This window comes from Electrona antarctica (genome assembly GCF_951216825.1).
Source record: "Electrona antarctica genome assembly, chromosome: 13".
Taxonomy (NCBI): Eukaryota; Metazoa; Chordata; class Actinopteri; order Myctophiformes; family Myctophidae; genus Electrona; species Electrona antarctica.
Genome location: NC_136794.1, coordinates 44555618 through 44573921, shown reverse-complemented (window position 1 = coordinate 44573921; position 18304 = coordinate 44555618). Strand labels below are relative to the sequence as shown.

Below are 18304 nucleotides of genomic sequence, written 5' to 3'. Positions count from 1 at the left end.
TCTACCCCGTAGCCAGTGTGTCACCACAACCACGACCTATCCACCCCGTAGCCAGTGTGTCACCAACACCACAACCTATCTACCCCGTAGCCAGTGTGTCACCAACACCACAACCAATCCACCCCTTAGCCAGTGTGTCACCAACACCACAACCTATCCACCCCGAAGCCAGTGTGTCACCAAAACCACAACCTATCCACCCCGAAGCCAGTGTGTCACCAACACCACAACCTATCCACCCCGTAGCCAGTGTGTCACCAAAACTACAACCTATCCACCCTGTAGCCAGTGTGTCACCAAAAGCACAACCTATCCATCCCATAGCCAGTGTGTCATCAAAACCACGGAAATGGCACCCAATCAGTAAAAGATGGAAGCAACAGTTAGAGAAGCTTGCAGACATAGATGAAAGTAAAGTGATCAAAGTTGGGAGTCTTGTGTTTGTGAAAGATAATGAATTCCGCATTGCAAAGGGAAGTGATGGAACCGAGGTCTTCTTGGGGTTAAGACATGACGGCACTGAAGTTGCAGTTAAGAGAATGCCCATATACAACTGTGATGTGCTGAAGAATGAGGAAGGATTTTTACGTCTTCCAGAGCTTGATGATCCTTCGATTGTACGATATGTCGACTTTGCAGAGGATGAGCACTATGGATACCTTGGTCTTCAGTTATGTGAATACACACTGGAAGAATACATTAAATGTAACTTCACTGAAGACAGCCTTGGTGAAATGAAGGGTCTTGCAAAGCAGGTTCTCAATAGCTTAAATGTTCTTCATTGTCAGTATCCTCAAATTCTCCACCGGGATATCAAGCCCCAGAATGTCTTGATTGGTAAGATACAGAATAGATTAAGAGCATATCCTACAGTTTCAGAGAATGAAACATACAATTCATGTAATTTCCATCAATAGTAAACACTGTTTATTGTATTGATCTACCCAATTTGCTTTATAGATGTTAAAAATAAAGCAAGATTAGCAGATTTTGGAATAAGCCGACGATTGCAGGAAGGACGAACAACCCTCCACACAAGCAATGCAGGAACGAGATGCTGGAAGGCAAAGGAGACGATACCTGCTCACAGTGATATTGCTAAAAGAAGTGCTGATATCCAGGTTAATAAAAAGGAAAATCTGACTGAGAACAATTAAATAAATGAGAACAATATAAAAATGATGCAATTCATTTCCATGCTCCTTTTGTCAGGTGGCTGGGATGTTGATGTATTACATCCTATCTGGAGGACACCATCCCTTCGGTGATGACTTTAGATGTGAAACCAACATCTACGATGGAATCTACAACCTGGATCACGTTCAGGATGTGGTTGCCAAGGATCTCATCGAGAGGATGATCCATGAAGACCCAAAGAAAAGACCTAAAGTGGAGGAATGCTTGGCTCATCCCTACTTCTGGACAAACAAAACGTACTAGAAATATGTACATATGTTCCATTACACATACAGTAGTAGTAGTAGTAGTAGTAGTAGTAGTAGTAGTAGTAGTAGTAGTAGTAGTAGTAGTAGCTTTAATCAATACTTCATATCATGGCATAATCACAACCACAGCTCATTTTATTCTCTTAAGCTCTGGTTTCAACAGTGCAAATTAAATAAATAGCACATCTACAAGCTCACAACGGGTCACAACACGTTTGGAGCTTGTAGATCAGCTAATTTGGCTATTGATTCTTTTTTCTGCCAATAATATCATGCCCCAAACATGGTTTTAAAGTAAACCTTTTGATCCAACAGTAAGTTTTCTACCAACATGATGTTTTCTTTTTTGCACAATATGTCTTTGTTTTGTAAATTCTTCCAGGAGAATTGATTTCCTGCAAAAGATTGCGAATGAGAAGGAAATCGACAAGCACTATGAAAACCCTGAGCGCCACAACGTCATGGCTGTGTGGAACCAGTGTGCTGAGGAGGGACTGTTCAGCACATGGAAACACACCATGAAACACAAGGTGACTAAATCATGTTCATAATATACTTACACATATGTCCATTACACTAAATCTGTATCAAATACACATATATGTCCATTACACTAAATCTGTATAAAATACACATATATGTCCATTACACTAAATCTGTATAAAATACACATATATGTCCATTACACTAAATCTGTATAAAATACACATATATGTCCATTACACTAAATCTGTATAAAATACACATATATGTCCATTACACTAAATCATGTGTATAATATACACATATATGTCCATTACAATTTAGGCATTTATCAGACGCTCTTAATCCAGAGCGACATACATTAAGCAAGAACAAAAAACATGGTAATACATCATATACATAAAAATAGTCATCATGAATCATATGTAAGCTAAGAACCTAACAGTGGAATATCTATATAATTAAACTATGCATATATACTATATAGTGCTATGTCTATATAAAATGCTATCTAAGTTAGGAGTTACGCCTGTAAGGTTGTCAAGGCTAGTGCAAGTGCTACGGTCGGAAGAGGTGTGTTTTCAGACTAAATCATGTGTATAATGTAGTCCATTAGACTAAATCATGTGTATAATGTAGTCCATTAGACTAAATCATATGTATAATGTAGTCCATTAGACTAAATCATACATACTGTAGTCTATTAGACTAAATCATATGTATAATGTAGTCCATTAGACTAAATCATATGTATAATGTAGTCCATTAGACTAAATCATGTGTATAATGTAGTCCATTCGACTAAATCATATGTATACTGTAGGCCATTAGACTAAATCATATGTATAATGTTGTCTATTAGACTAAATCATATGTATACTGTAGGCCATTAGACTAAATCATGTGTATAATGTAGGCCATTAGACTAAATCATGTGTATAGGGGTGTAACAATGTGGTAACTGTGTATAATATGCATATATGTCCACATATATGCCCATTAGAGACTAAATAATGTAGGGTTCAGGTGTGTCCATTAGAGACTAAATCATGTGGGGTTCAGGTGTGTCTTTGTGTCCATTAGAGACTAAATCATGTGGGGTTCAGGTGTGTCCATTAGAGACTAAATCATGTAGGGTTCAGGTGTGTCCATTAGAGACTAAATCATGTAGGGTTCAGGTGTGTATGTGTGTGTATATTAGACAACAGGTCTGTTTCATGTTGAAGTTGTGTGTTTTTCCAGTTGCCACAGAAGGTGTTTGAGGAGATGGACAACAGGAGGAAGAGGTTTCCCTACCATGATGATGTGTTTGGACTGCTGCGCTTCATACGCAATCTCCATCAGCACCAGTACGTTGAATTTGATCACAACAAAACACAAAGTGGTGCAGCTAAAAAATAATTTTACCTAGAAGGCTTTCTTACCTTTATTTGTAGCTGTTACGTCCCCACCAAAGAGGTCCAGGTGTTATTTTGTGCAAAAGTGCATTATTGGCTATTTCCCCTACCATAAGTCCTCAATGGGGGTTGGGTTTTTGTGCTAATTAGCTTGTTTCCATCGAAATAAGTAGTAAAGTGCGCCGCTTTGGATACTATTTACATTATGAAGAGAGGATATATAAAATAAAAATATTAGGACAACACCCCATTCAATTCAATGCAATTCATTTAGGGCTTATGGTAGGGCAAATCACCAATAATGCGCTTTTGTACAAAATAACACCTGGACCTCTTTGGTGTGGACGTAACAACTACAAATAAAGGGAGCAGACGCTAGTCCGACATGCGGACGCATGTCTGAATTACATGCTGTCCCCCTTCATGTCATGTCTATGAATTGATTGCACATAGGGCCTAAATGGAAACAAGACTGCAAGGACTTCTTATTGGTGCTATGCCTTTTGAACTGAGTGTATATATGGCTGTACTCTGTCTCTGTTCAGTGGTCACTGCTGTGTGTGTTTACAGTGCTGAGGCTGCTGCTGACATTGACCTGATGGAGATGTTTCCTGCTCTCATCGTAAGTGTCTACAAGTTCACTCTGAACCAAGGCTGGAACACACGGATCACCCTGGAAGACTTCTATCCGGCAAAGTCCACAAATCACAGCCTGGACGACACCCTGGGCAAACTCTCCCTGTCGTAACTTAATGCGTTGCCCAAAAGGTAGATTGCGATCTACCAGACCAGTAGATCACAAAGGCTGTGCAGGTAGAACACATGACATTCCCCGAAATATATATATAACAAAAATCACAAAACTCCTCATCCCACTAAACCAGAATCAGAATAGGGTGGACGTGGTGTGTGTGTTTGCTAGGATGGAGCTTACAAGCACTCCACTTGCCTCCACACTTCCACACAGACTATTCATCAGTACTCTGCCTTGGGTCTATAGGCTCATATCCAGCCCTCAATGTTTTCACATTATTGTACAGTTAATAAAATGCATTATTCAGTGTAACGCCAGCTCCGTTATTCAGGTATATTTCCGCCAGGTATATACAGATATATATATATATATATTTTTTTTTACATATTTTTAGCAATGGGATAATATTTTTTTGGTGGGTAGATCTTGAAGAGCTGGACTGGTCATTCATAAAAGTAGATCTCAAGTCAAAAAAATGTGTATGGCCACTGGCTATGGAGCTATTATTGCGCCAAAAGGTTTGATCGTTTAACAGAAACTGTTCCATCGAAAAAAATAAAATTTAAGTTGAAAAGTAAAAATGTAACCTGAAAGTCTCTTATTTTTTTTCTTGAACTTAAAAAAAACCTGAAAGTCTCTTATTTTTTTTCTTGAACTTGAAAAATACCAAGATTTATTCAAAAGTTTTTTTTTGTATTCAAAAGTTTTTTTCAGTTTAATTTTTAACTTTAATATACATTTAGATTTTTGAGTATATATATATTTTTTCAGTTTCAGATTTTATTTTTTTCATTCAGATCTTTTTTTTTCATTCAGATCTTATTTTTACAGATTCAAATCATATTTTTTTGTTTTCAGGTGTGTTTTTTTTTTCGCTTCTCACTTTGCTCACTTTCAGGTGCCAAAAAGTTTCAGATTTCTTTTGGCACAGATCTTGCTTGGGGGTGCGGCCTCAACCCTCCTGCCCCGTGATGTCATCAACCTGCATACAGGAAATGTAGTTTAGAACAACTCTATGGTTTAGAAGCATAATGGTACCTACAGTTCAGGCAATACTAATAGTACTACTACTACTACTACTACTACTACTACTAGGCATAATAATAATAATAATAATAATAATAATAATAATAATAATAATAATAATAATAATAATAATAATAATAATAATAATAATAATAATAATAATAATAATAATAAACACACCCCGTTCCACTGTGCGCACGCACGCACGCACGCACACGCACGTGCACACACACACAGGGCGCAGCAGTACAGTATGGTACAGTGCGGCACAGTATAGTACAGTGCGGTACAGTATTGTACAGCACAGTACAGTACAATCTGCTACAGCACGGTACAGTACAGTATTGTACAGTACAGTACAGCACAGCCCAGTACAGTACGGCACAGCACAGCATGGCGCAGTACAGTACAGTGCAGTGCAGTACAGTACAGTACAGTACAGTACAGTACAGTACAGTACAGTACAGTACAGTACAGTATTGTTTTTGGCAGCAAATTTTGATTTTAGTTTTAGTCATAGTCTCTTGAATAGTTTTAATTTAGTTTTAGTCACATTTTAGTCACCTGGAATGGTTTAGTGTTAGTCTAGTTTTAGTCGACTAAATATCATTAGATTTTAGTCGACTAAATCTACAGTTGATTTAGTCGAACAAAATGTATTTTGGCGGGCCTTGATGCCGTCGTAATGACAGTTTTTTCACTTGGTGAAAATAGCCGATCTACAAGCTCACAACGCGTCGCAGCGCGACACGTTGTGGGCTTGTAGATCTGCTATTTTCAGCATGCAACATGCTAACATTTTAGTTAGCACTGGGGGGGACACTGAGCACTGGGGAGACACTGGGGAGGCACTGGGGGGACACTGGGGAGACACTGGGGAGGCACTGGGGAGGCCCTGGGCAGACATTGGGGAGGTACTGTGGAGGCACTGGTGGGACACTGGGGAGGCACTGTGGGGACACTGGGGAGGCACTGGGGTGACACTGGGCACTGGGGAGACACTGGGGAGGTACTGGGGAGGAACTGTGGGACACTGGGGAGGCACTGAGGGGACACTGGGCACTGGGGAGACACTGGGGAGGCACTGGGGAGGCTCTGTGGAGGCACTGGGGGGGCACTGGGGAGACACTGGGGAGGCACTGTGGAGGCACTGGGTGACACTGGGCACTGGGGAGACACTGGGGGGACACTGGGGAGACACTGGGGAGGCACTGGGGAGTCACTAGGGAGGCCCTGGGCAGACATTGGGGGGACACTGGGGAGGCACTGGGGGGACACTGGGGAGGCACTAGGGAGGCCCTGGGCAGACATTGGGGAGGTACTGGGGAGGCACTGGGGGGACACTGGGGAGGCACTGGGGGGACACTGAGGAGGCACTGGGGGGACACTGGGGAGGCACTAGGGAGGCCCTGGGCAGACATTGGGGAGGTACTGGGGAGGCACTGGGGGGGACACTGGGGAGGCACTGGGGGAACACTGGGCATACAGAGTTGGGACAGAGGTTTTTTTTTGCCCCCCCCCCCCCCCCCGAAGCGGCCATGGGGGGGCACTGGGGTGTCACCAGGGCTGGACTGGGACAAAAATTCGGCCCGGTCATTTTCGCGTGAATTTGGCCCAGACCAGCCCACCACAACCAGCGCGCAGATAGCAGAAACTCTACCACCCACTCCGTCGAGGCACACACACAAACAAGCCCTAATACCACCACTTTTACAGAACAACATAAATGATACAAACAGTGCCAGTTCTAGGCGTTTAGTGGCCCTAAGCAACACAATATTATGTGCCCCCCCCCACTGCACTGCACCGCCGGGGGGGGGGGGGGGGGGTCAGGGGGGGCGCTACCCCCCCCGGGGTCCAGAAAAATCTGTAAATTTGCCATGAAAATGCTTCAATCTGGTGCACTTTGAGATCAAAATTAAGAGGTTAGATCAGGCCGCCAGTTGATATTAACCTGCGGGCCGCATTAGGTGAAGGTGGGGGCCACATGTGGCCCTCAGGCCGCCAGTTGATATTAACCTGCGGGCCGCATTAGGTGAAGGTGGGGGCCACATGTGGCCCTCAGGCCGCCAGTTGATATCAACCTGCGGGCCGCATTAGGTGAAGGTGGGGGCCACATGTGGCCCTCAGGCCGCCAGTTGATATTAACCTGCGGGCCGCATTAGGTGAAGGTGGGGGCCACATGTGGGGGCCCAGTGTGGAGGGATGGTATGACAGACTGACTGGTATAAACAGTGCCCCCAGTGGGGAGGGATGGAATGACAGACTGACTGGTATAAACAGTGCCCCCAGTGGGGAGGGATGGTATGACAGAGAGACTGGTATAAACAGCGTCCCCAGTGGGGAGGGATGGTATAAACAGCACCCCCAGTGTAGAGGGATGGTATAAACAGCGCCCCCAGTGGGGAGGGATAGTATGACAGACTGACTGGTATAAACAGCGTCCCCAGTGGGGAGGGATGGTATGACAGAGAGACTGGTATAAACAGCGCCCCCAGTGGGGAGGGATGGTATGACAGACTGACTGGTATAAACAGTGCCCCCAGTGGGGAGGGGTGGTATGACAGACTGACTGGTATAAACAGTGCCCCCCAGTGGGGAGGGATGGTATGACAGAGAGACTGGTATAAACAGCGTCCCCAGTGGGGAGGGATGGTATGACAGACTGACTGGTATAAACAGCGTCCCCAGTGGGGAGGGATGGTATGACAGACTGACTGGTATAAACAGCGTCCCCAGTGGGGAGGGATGGTATAAACAGCACCTCCAGTGTAGAGGGATGGTATAAACAGCGCCCCCAGTGTAGAGGGATGGTATAAACATCCCTCAAGGCCGCCAGTAGCCCATGTATGGGATAGGGGATACATTAAAAAAAATAAAATAAAATCTTCTCCCTGTGATGTGGCCCCCTCAGTGGTTGTGGCCCTAAGCGACCGCTTATACCGCTTATGCCTAGAACCGGCCCTGGATACAAACCAACAGACAACTACACAACCCTTTGTAGAGGGTTTATTTGTCACTCACTGATACAGGTACAGTGAAATTATCATGATAGTACTGGCAGAATGGCAGCACGCCCGGACCTTTCCTGGTGGCCTGCCGCCTATTGGCCTGCCTGCCTGCCTGTACTTTATTTTTTATTTTTTTTATCATGGCGGCCCCCTACGGTCGCGGCCCACCGGGAAAATGCCCGGTATGACCTGTGGCCAGTCCAGCCCTGGGTGTCACTAGGGAGGCCCTGGGCAGACATTGGGGGGACACTGGGGAGGCACTGGGGGGACACTGGGGAGGCAGTACTGTATGGAACAGTACACTGGCCACCTGGATGGCATGGCGTAGCGCTAGAGTGATACAGGCTTATATGTATGCATGTGCATGTGAGTGACTGTGTGTGCGTATACGTGCATGCATGTAGGCCTACTCAACTGTACTCAATTATATGTCTTGCTGGAAATAGGGCTTAGACCAGTGGTTCCTAGAGTGGGGTCTGGGGACCCCCAAGGGTCCTTGAGGGAGTTCCAGAGGGTCCCCAGCTAGTTTGGAACCAAATGGACCCTTATGGGTCTGTAATTATGAGAGTGTACAAATGGATCCATTTACTGTACTGTACTGCATGGGGTTCTCAACCCGTGGGTCGCGACCCCTCGGGGGGTCACCAAATTATTTTGGGGGGTCCCCAAATGATTTAAAAAATAATTCTAGTTCTACTACAATATGTTCCTCCAACTGAATGGCTGGAAAGTGGAAATGAAGAGTTTACATATAGTACACATAGTACATGCATACACCTTCCCTAATGATTATATCTGGTTTCAATATTTATTTATTATTAAGGTTATTGTAGCAGTCAATTTATATTGGGGGTCGGGAGAGGGCGGGGGGTCCCGAGACATTGCCAAAGCATTTCCGGGGGTCCCCGGCCAAAAACGTTGAGAACCGCTGCTGTACTGTATTGTGCCATACTGTACTGTGCCATACTGTACTGTACCATACCGTACCGTACCACACTACTGTACTGTACTGTACTGTACTGTATGCTACTGTACTGTACAGTGCTGTACTGTACAATATACTGTACCGTACTGTACTGTACCGTGCTGTACTGTGCTGTAGCAGACTGTACTGTACTGTGCTGTACTGTGCAATACTGTACCGTACTGTACTATACTATACTGTGCCGCACTGTACCATACTGTGCTGTACTGTACTGTATTGCTGCGCCCTGTGTGCATGCGTGCGTGCGTGTGTGCGTGCGTGCGTGCAGTGGAACGGGTTGTGTTTATTATTATAAATTATTATTATTATTATTATTATTATTATTATTATTATTATTATTATTATTATTATTATTATTATTATTATTATTATTATTATGCCTAGTAGTAGTAGTAGTAGTAGTAGTAGTAGTAGTACTATTAGTATTGCCTGAACTGTAGGTACCATTATGCTTCTAAACCATAGAGTTGTTCTAAACTACATTTCCTGGATGCAGGTTGATGACATCACGGGGCAGGAGGGTTGAGGCCGCACCCCCAAGCAAGATCTGTGCCAAAAGAAATCTGAAACTTTTTGGCACCTGAAAGTGAGCAAAGTGAGAAGCGAAAAAAAAACACACCTGAAACCAAAAAAATATGATTTGAATCTGTAAAAATAAGATCTGAATGAAAAAAAAAGATCTGAATGAAAAAAAAATAATCTGAAACTGAAAAAAAATATATATACTCAAAAATCTAAATGTATATTAAAGTTAAAAATTAAACTGAAAAAAACTTTTGAATACAAAAAATAACTTTTGAATAAATCTTGGTATTTTTCAAGTTCAAGAAAAAAAATAAGAGACTTTCAGGGGTTTTTTAAGTTCAAGAAAAAAAATAAGATACTTTCAGGTTACATTTTTACTTTTCAACTTCAATTTTTTTTTTTTCGATGGAACAGTTTCTGTTAAACGATCAAACCTTTTGGCGCAATAATAGCTCCATAACTGGCCACCCCTGGACCCAGCATAGATAATTTTATGACATGATTGATTGAAAGCTGCTAAATTCATATATGATTGTTTACAGATGAAGAGATTGATTTAATTTAATACTCTATTGATATTGATTTAATTTGTACAATATTGATTGATATTGAATTGAGACTTTATTTTTGTATTACCAACCAAAGGGTTATAACTGGTTATATTGACCAATAGCATAAGAGAGAAAACGCATGGACGCCAAATGATGCCAAAACATAATTTCTGTACAATTTTGTGCCTTAATGAAATGTGTTGTTTTTATATGGGCTAATCTTAAAAGCACATTTACTGTATATGTACAGCACTGAATTAAATAAAGAATGATATAAAATCTAAATAAGGTTGTGTACAGATATCTCTCTGTCTTCACTGTCTGTCATGCAGAGCAGAATGATATGAAATATAACTAACGTTGTGTACAGATATCTCTCTGTAATGCAGATCAGAGGTTCACAGGTTGAGACCCTAAAGTGTTTGTCCCGGACCCGTATAGTGAAAATAGCAGATCTACAAGAGTGCAACACGTTGCTTCGTGCAGCGGTGCACGCTTGTAGATCAGCTGTTATCACTACTTCTTAATTATTAATATTATTATTTTATTTATGGAATTTATTAGACGTGTTTGTTAGTTTGTTTTAAAATGTAGGCTATATTGCTTTTTTGTTTTTTAACTTTTTTAATTTAAATGTAGGAAAATAAAATGGGATTTTGTTTTACTCTAGTTGTGTGACCCATAGAAATGTGTCTGTGACCCACAAATGGGTCCCGACCCACAGTTTGGGAAACACTGTGTGTCACTATGCTCTACATTAAATATGAACGCTGTCTGATGGAAACCTGCTATAGGCTACAGTACGTCCAACACATTTACTCTGATGGAAACCTGCTATAGGCTACAATACGTCCAACACATTTACTCTGATGGAAACCTGCTATAGGCTACAGTACGTCCAACACATTACTCTGATGGAAACCTGCTATAGGCTACAGTACGTCCAACACATTTACTCTGATGGAAACCTGCTATAGGCTACAGTACGTCCAACACATTTACTGATAGAAACCTGCTATAGGCCTGCAGTACGTCCAACACATTTACTGATAGAAACCTGCTATAGGCTACAGTACGTCCAACACATTTACTCTGATGGAAACCTGCTATAGGCTACAGTACGTCCAACACATTTACTCTGATGGAAACCTGCTATAGGCTACAGTACGTCCAACACATTACTCTGATGGAAACCTGCTATAGGCCTGCAGTACGTCCAACACATTTACTCTGATGGAAACCTGCTATAGGCTACAGTACGTCCAACACATTTACTCTGATGGAAACCTGCTATAGGCTACAGTACGTCCAACACATTTACTCTGATGGAAACCTGCTATAGGCTACAGTACGTCCAACACATTTACTCTGATGGAAACCTGCTATAGGCCTGCAGTACATCCAACATTTACTCTGATGGAAACCTGCTATAGGCTACAGTATGTCCAACACATTTACTCTGATGGAAACCTGTTATAGGCCTGCAGTACGTCCAACACATTTACTCTGATGGAAACCTGCTATAGGCTACAGTACGTCCAACACATTTACTCTGATAGAAACCTGCTATAGGCTACAGTACGTCCAACACATTTACTCTGATAGAAACCTGCTATAGGCTACAGTACGTCCAACACATTTACTCTGATGGAAACCTGTTATAGGCCTACAGTACGTCCAACACATTTACTCTGATGGAAACCTGCTATAGGCTACAGTACGTCCAACACATTTACTCTGATAGAAACCTGCTATAGGCTACAGTACGTCCAACACATTTACTCTGATGGAAACCTGCTATAGGCTACAGTACGTCCAACACATTTACTCTGATAGAAACCTGTTATAGGCCTGCAGTACGTCCAACACATTTACTCTGATGGAAACCTGCTATAGGCTACAGTACGTCCAACACATTTACTCTGATAGAAACCTGCTATAGGCTACAGTACGTCCAACACATTTACTCTGATGGAAACCTGCTATAGGCCTGCAGTACGTCCAACACATTTACTCTGATGGAAACCTGCTATAGGCTACAGTGATGAACGGAGCTGAATGTGAATCCCCCCCACCGCCCACCCCTTTTTCCCCCTCACTGTATATGTTTCTTTTCCCTTTTTACCTCCTTTATGATGAATTCCTGTTCTGTCCTTTGTCTATATAGAAGTGTCTATTTGTACGTCTCTAAATGTTTTTGATGAATTGAACATTGTGGACCCTATTGGAAACAAGTGTAATGCTTAATTGGGTCGTCCACTCACAGTTAACAGCCTTTGTATTGAGTTTGTGCTTGAAATGTACTGTAATTCTGCAAACTGTTAATACATTTTTCAATCAATCAATCAATACCTCCAACACATTTACTGATAGAAACCTGCTATAGGCTACAGTACGTCTGATAGAAACCTGCTATAGGCCTGCAGTACGTCCAACACATTTACTCTGATGGAAACCTGCTATAGGCCTAAAGTACGTCCAACATTTACTTTTTATCATTATTAAAAACGAAATAAAATTAAATAAATAGTGAACATACAGTAGCATATCTATATCAGTAAGACGCCTGAGGGCGAGAAGGGCGAGGTCGCGTGCACGCATCCGCCTCGTTGGCGGCAGACTGCCGGGCGAGCGCTGGAGCTTTGGCATGGGCCCGGGGTCAGAACAACATGGAATGAATTCTGTACTGGCCAAATAAGGAGCATGTCTTGAGTGTACAGGGTTTGATGAGGTCAGATCAACATTATATCATAACAGGTCAGCTCCATACATGGAGATCTAAGGGTGGCAGCGGGGACATTCTCTTGACTGTACAGGGTTTGATGTGGGCCCAGGTATAGGGCCGTCCGTCCGTCTGTCTGTCTGTCTGTCTCTCCATATCCTGTGTCTAACCTAGGACAAATAAAGAGGATAGAGCACGGAGGTGCGGCCCGGTCTCCTGCGGGAGGTTTGCACATGCTCAGTGTAAACAGGAACTGCGATGATGGAGTGTTCCAGCTGAGGTGCTAGAGGTGCATGAGAGTTGCTGACCCTGGACTGAAATAATAAAAAGGATATCAAAAAAAGAGAATAGTACAAAGTTGATTTTGTTTTTATTTTAAAAAGTATATCAATTTCATAACTGGAAAAAATGTTGTGTATAACAGACTGAAAGATAAAGGACAAGTACATTTACTAAATGTTAATGTTTTTGTATATTTTCTTTTGTGGATTTTCCATGTTCTTTAGTACATGTGTCAAACTTTTATTTTTGTGAAATGACAAAGAAACATGGATACTGTTCATTCAAGTGCTGTGGATGATATAAAACATTTGAAAAGGGAAGGGTGACTGCTGTTTAATTCTCAACTGTTGTTGAGACCGGGCCGCACCTCCGTCCTCTATCCTCTTTATTTGTCCTAGTGTCTAACCTGATTGGTCCTGTTGGTCCATCCATCTGATCAGTGCACCTGTGTGTGACCCTCTGATTACACACCCAGTGTCAATATGAAGCCACCAAGTGTTCAAAAACAATGAAATGAGAAAAAGAGGTTGTGCATCAGCAATGGTTCTCATTGGAGTGCTAAACCCAAATACAGTATACCAAACGTAGCACATCCAAAATTTTAAATAAACACACACACACACACACACACACACACACACGCACACACACGCGCGCGCGCGCACACACACACACACACACACACACACACACGACACACACACACGGCACCAACGCTGCACATCGGGGTAAATTAGGGGTTGAGAGTCTTGTTCAAGGACACTTCGATCGGGGGAGCCCACAGGGATCGAACCTGGGGTCCTCAGGGTTCACATCTGGCTGCTCTACCGGCCACCCCGTCTCTATTTGCACACTGAATGCTGCTGAACCTTATGATGAGCACTGTATTGGTCTTGTGCGTATGCACATGCACTTTCTATGGCCAACGTGCACTTATTGCATAGCACTTTAACGCTTGCACTTTAATGGTTAATGTGCACTTTACTGTACTTTTGGTATCTGCTATGTGTACTGTTTGTTGTATTTGTTGTTTCATTGTTTAATGTACTGTCTATGCTGCAACCCTATTTGCCCTTCGGGGACACTAAGGGTGCGTTCGGAAATGCGCCCTTAATTTACTGGTGTGCTCTCTTGTCGTTCGTTTATTCAGTGCACTCGGTGCGTTGTCGTTCGAAAATCCAGTGCGCTGCGCACCGGGTGTGCCGAGTGCCCGCACTGAGCGACCCTAAACAAACTGACCACTTTCCCGGTGCGCATTTCCGAACACACCCTGAACAAACTTGAACCTTGAACCTCTACCGCTGAGCCACTGCTTGTGAGTCAACAGACAGATCTGGTTCATGTGGATTTGAAAGAGTCGTGTTGTCAAGATTATACCCAGAAACTGTAAGTTAAATGTACCACCTTATTCTTAAAGCTGTTGGTTTGACTTGTAGTATTTGTTTATTATTATGAACATATGTTTGCAAAAATGTTCATGTCTCAGATACTGTATGGTATGAGCTGATTTGTGAAATCATGTTTCCACTCGTCCTTACTTAACCCCTTCCTTCCTACCATCAGAACAAGAACAATATTTTTGTACTGTATATCTCAAGGGGAGAGGGGAGTTGCACCACTCAGTTCACACGGGTGTGATTTTAATTCAATCACACCCGTGATTGAATTAAAAAGACCATGCAGTAAGACGCGTGGGGGCGAGAAGCGACCTTGCCGTAAAGGGTGAGGTCGCGTGTACTGTCCATATATGGAGCGTGTCTTGAGTGTACAGGGTTTGATGAGGTCAGATCAACATATGGAATGTCAGAACAGGTCAGCTCCATATATGGAGATCTAAGGGTGGCAGCAGTGGCAGTGTCTTGAGTGTACAGGGTTTGATGAGGTCAGATCAACATATGGAATGTCAGAACAGGTCAGCTCCATATATGGAGATCTAAGGGTGGCAGCGGTGCCAGTGTCTTGAGTGTACAGGGTTTGATGAGGGCCCAGGTATAGGGCCTGTTGCCATATACCTGCGGCTGCACAAATAACTAACTAATATCTAACGACCTGATATCTAAGTACCTTTCTGTACATTTGTGGTCGAGAAACAATTAGATTATTGAGTAATCTGCATAGTAAACTAGCATCTGTTATTCTGTTGAAGGAAACAATGATGTGCCAAAGCAGCAGGGATACAAGGAGAGTTCCGTTATTTAGTAGAATTATTAAAACATATACTATTAGAATATCTGAGCTGTCTGCTTTAAAAGAAAGTATACAGTGAAACCACAGTATTGTTGTTGAGCTTCTGTGAGTTTCTCCACTGGCGTTTAGATGTTGTGCAGACAAGAACAGAGGAGGACGCAGCAGGACACAGAGACATGACATAATGGAGGTCCAGTTTGTTGAGCAGTTGAAATGAATGAAGGAACTTACCAGTATCAGTTCTCTATTCTGTCTGTCTGTCTGTCTGTCTGTCTGTCTGTCTGTCTGTCTGTCTGTCTGCCTGTCTGTCTGTCTGTCTGTCTGTCTGTCTGTCTGTCTGTCTGTCTGTCTGTCTCCATATCCTGTGTCTAACCTGATTGGTCCTGTTGGTCCATCCATCTGATCAGTGCACCTGTGTGTGACCCTCTGATTACACACCCAGTGATGTTAATCTGAAGCCACCAAGTGTTCAAAAACAATGAAATGATTAAAAGAGGCATCAGCAATGGTTCTCAGTGCTAAACCCAAAAACAGTATACCAAACGGCAAACGTAGCACATCCAAACATTTAAATAAATGACGGACCGCATGCACGCACGTACAGTGCACGCACACACGCACCGACGCACGCACGCACACAGGCGTGCGCACGCACGCACGCACACATACGCGCGCGTGACAGTGGAAACCATGCAAGGCACCAACCCTGCACATTGTTGTGGGAAATATGAACTCAAATCTATATAGTATATTGTTCCATGCTAGTCTGTCTGGTCGTGTCTGTGAGCAACAACACCTTGGCCTGAAAGCCTGTCTTAATCCAATCAACCCTTTGATCAAGCTGTATGTAAAAGACCATGTCACACCTCCTGTCTCAGGAGGGGGGCGACAGCCAAGACAGTCAGGGCGTCTGTATTGTATTGTACCTTTGTGAAGGTGTGGACCTGCTTCTGGGGTATAAGAGAGGACCTACGGAGAAGCTGGGGAGGCTAGTGGGATGGAGACGACGAGAGAGAGATGTACTGAGAGAGAAAGTTGGAGTGATGCAGGCTAAGCCTGCTAGACTAGTAGATGTTGTTTGCTTGTTGCTGTTCTTCTGAATAAACTTCTAAGATATACATTCACCAGGATGGACATATATTATTTCCATAACAATTGGGTTAAATTAGGGGTTGAGAGTCTTGCTCAAGGACACTTCGATCGGGGGAGCCCACAGGGATCAAACCTGAGGTCCTCAGGGTTCACATCTGGCTGCTCCTATTCCTTTGTCCCGTTTCTATTTGCACACTGAATGCTGCTGAACCTTATGATGAGCACTGTATTGGTCTCATGCGTATGCACATGCACTTTCTATGGCCAACGTGCACTTATTGCATAGCACTTTAACGCTTGCACTTTAATGGTTAACGTGCACTTTACTGTACTTTTGGTATCTGCTATGTGTACTGTTTGTTGTATTTGTTGTTTCATTGTTAAATGTACTGTCTAGGCTGCAACCCTATTTGCCCTTCGGGGACACTAAGGGTGCGTTCGGAAATGCGCCCTGAACGCACTGGTGTGCTCTCTTGTCGTTCGTTTATTCAGTGCACCCTGAAGCTGGCGTTGTCCGGTGTGAATGCATCACAGCTGTGTGGTCGTTCGTAAATAAGGCACACTGAACGCACTCTGTGACGTCACCGCCCACCACACTAAACAAACTGACCACATTCCTGGTGCGCATTTCCGTACGCACCCTAAAATATCCACACTCTGGATATTGTAGCTCCAGCTCCGTTTCCAGTGTTTAAGATCTTCATCAGACATCACTTGTGGAACTGAAGACTATAAATCCGTAGCAGGATGATGTGTTTTCTTTTAGCTTGTCTGGAGAGTGAGAGAAGAGAAGCAGAGAGACTGTTCAGTTCCAGCATGTTGTGTGGTGTGTGTGTAATGCTCTATGTTCACATCTGGATGGTGTCACGTGTCAGGGCACATGACAGCACATGACAGCCTCTGATTGGCCGCTTTCAACACTCACGCACGCGCACGCACACGCACACGCACACGCACGCACGCACGCACGCACACACACAGTAAAGTAATTTTCATACTTTTTTTACTTTTTTTTTTATTTCATGGGAATTCAAGCTTAGTTTACTGGATAGTGAAAGTTAGAAGAGAATAGAAGAGAAAGAGAGAGAGAGAGAGAGAGAGAGAGAGAGAGAGAGAGAGAGAGAGAGAAGGAAGAGGAAGTGGGAAGTCCTACTACTGTAAGTAACATTGTTTTCATGAGGTTGTGACCAGACAGGTTTATGAGTCAACAGACATATCTGGTTCATGTGGATTTGAAAGAGTCGTGTTGTCAAGATTATACCCAGAAACTGTAAGTTAAATGTACCACCTTATTCTTAAAGCTGTTGGTTTGACTTGTATTTGTTTATTATGAACATATTTTTGCAAAAATGTTCATGTCTCAGATACTGTATGGTATGAGCTGATTTGTGAAATCATGTTTCCACTCGTCCTTACTTAACCCCTTCCTTCCTACCATCAGAACAAGAAAAATATTTTTGTACTGTATATCTCAAATGGTTTGAGTGACTATGACAGGTCTGATACATATTTTTGAGTGGTGCAACCACTCCAAGGAACAGCAATGTCCGTGTGTTGGTTCACCTACAGTATGTGACTATGTGACTATGAGTACCAGTAGGGGCAAAAGTGGCGCTGTTGTGCCAGAAACCCTGGAGGGGAGTTGCACCACTCAGTTCACACGGGTGTGATTTTAATTCAAGTACAACTTCAAAAGACCAGTAAGACGCCTGGGGGCGAGAAGCAACCTTGCCCTAAAGGGTGAGGTCGCGTGTACTGGCCATATATGGAGCGTGTCTTGAGTGTACAGGGTTTGATGAGGTCAGATCAACATATGGAATGTCAGAACAGGTCAGCTCCATATA

General features: G+C 43.1%; 1 protein-coding gene across 1 annotated transcript; it reads left to right on the top strand.

The window, feature by feature from the left end:
* Positions 1-735: 735 nt before the first annotated feature.
* On the top strand, positions 736-4368 carry LOC306935172 (uncharacterized protein). The gene is made up of 6 exons (XM_079518085.1): positions 736-837; positions 961-1121; positions 1213-1433; positions 1828-1975; positions 3171-3277; positions 3896-4368. Exons 3-6 carry the CDS (start codon positions 1222-1224, stop codon positions 4071-4073), a joined length of 645 nt encoding a protein of 214 aa, XP_079374211.1. The 5' UTR covers positions 736-837; positions 961-1121; positions 1213-1221; the 3' UTR covers positions 4074-4368.
* The last annotated feature ends 13936 nt before the right edge of the window (positions 4369-18304 follow it).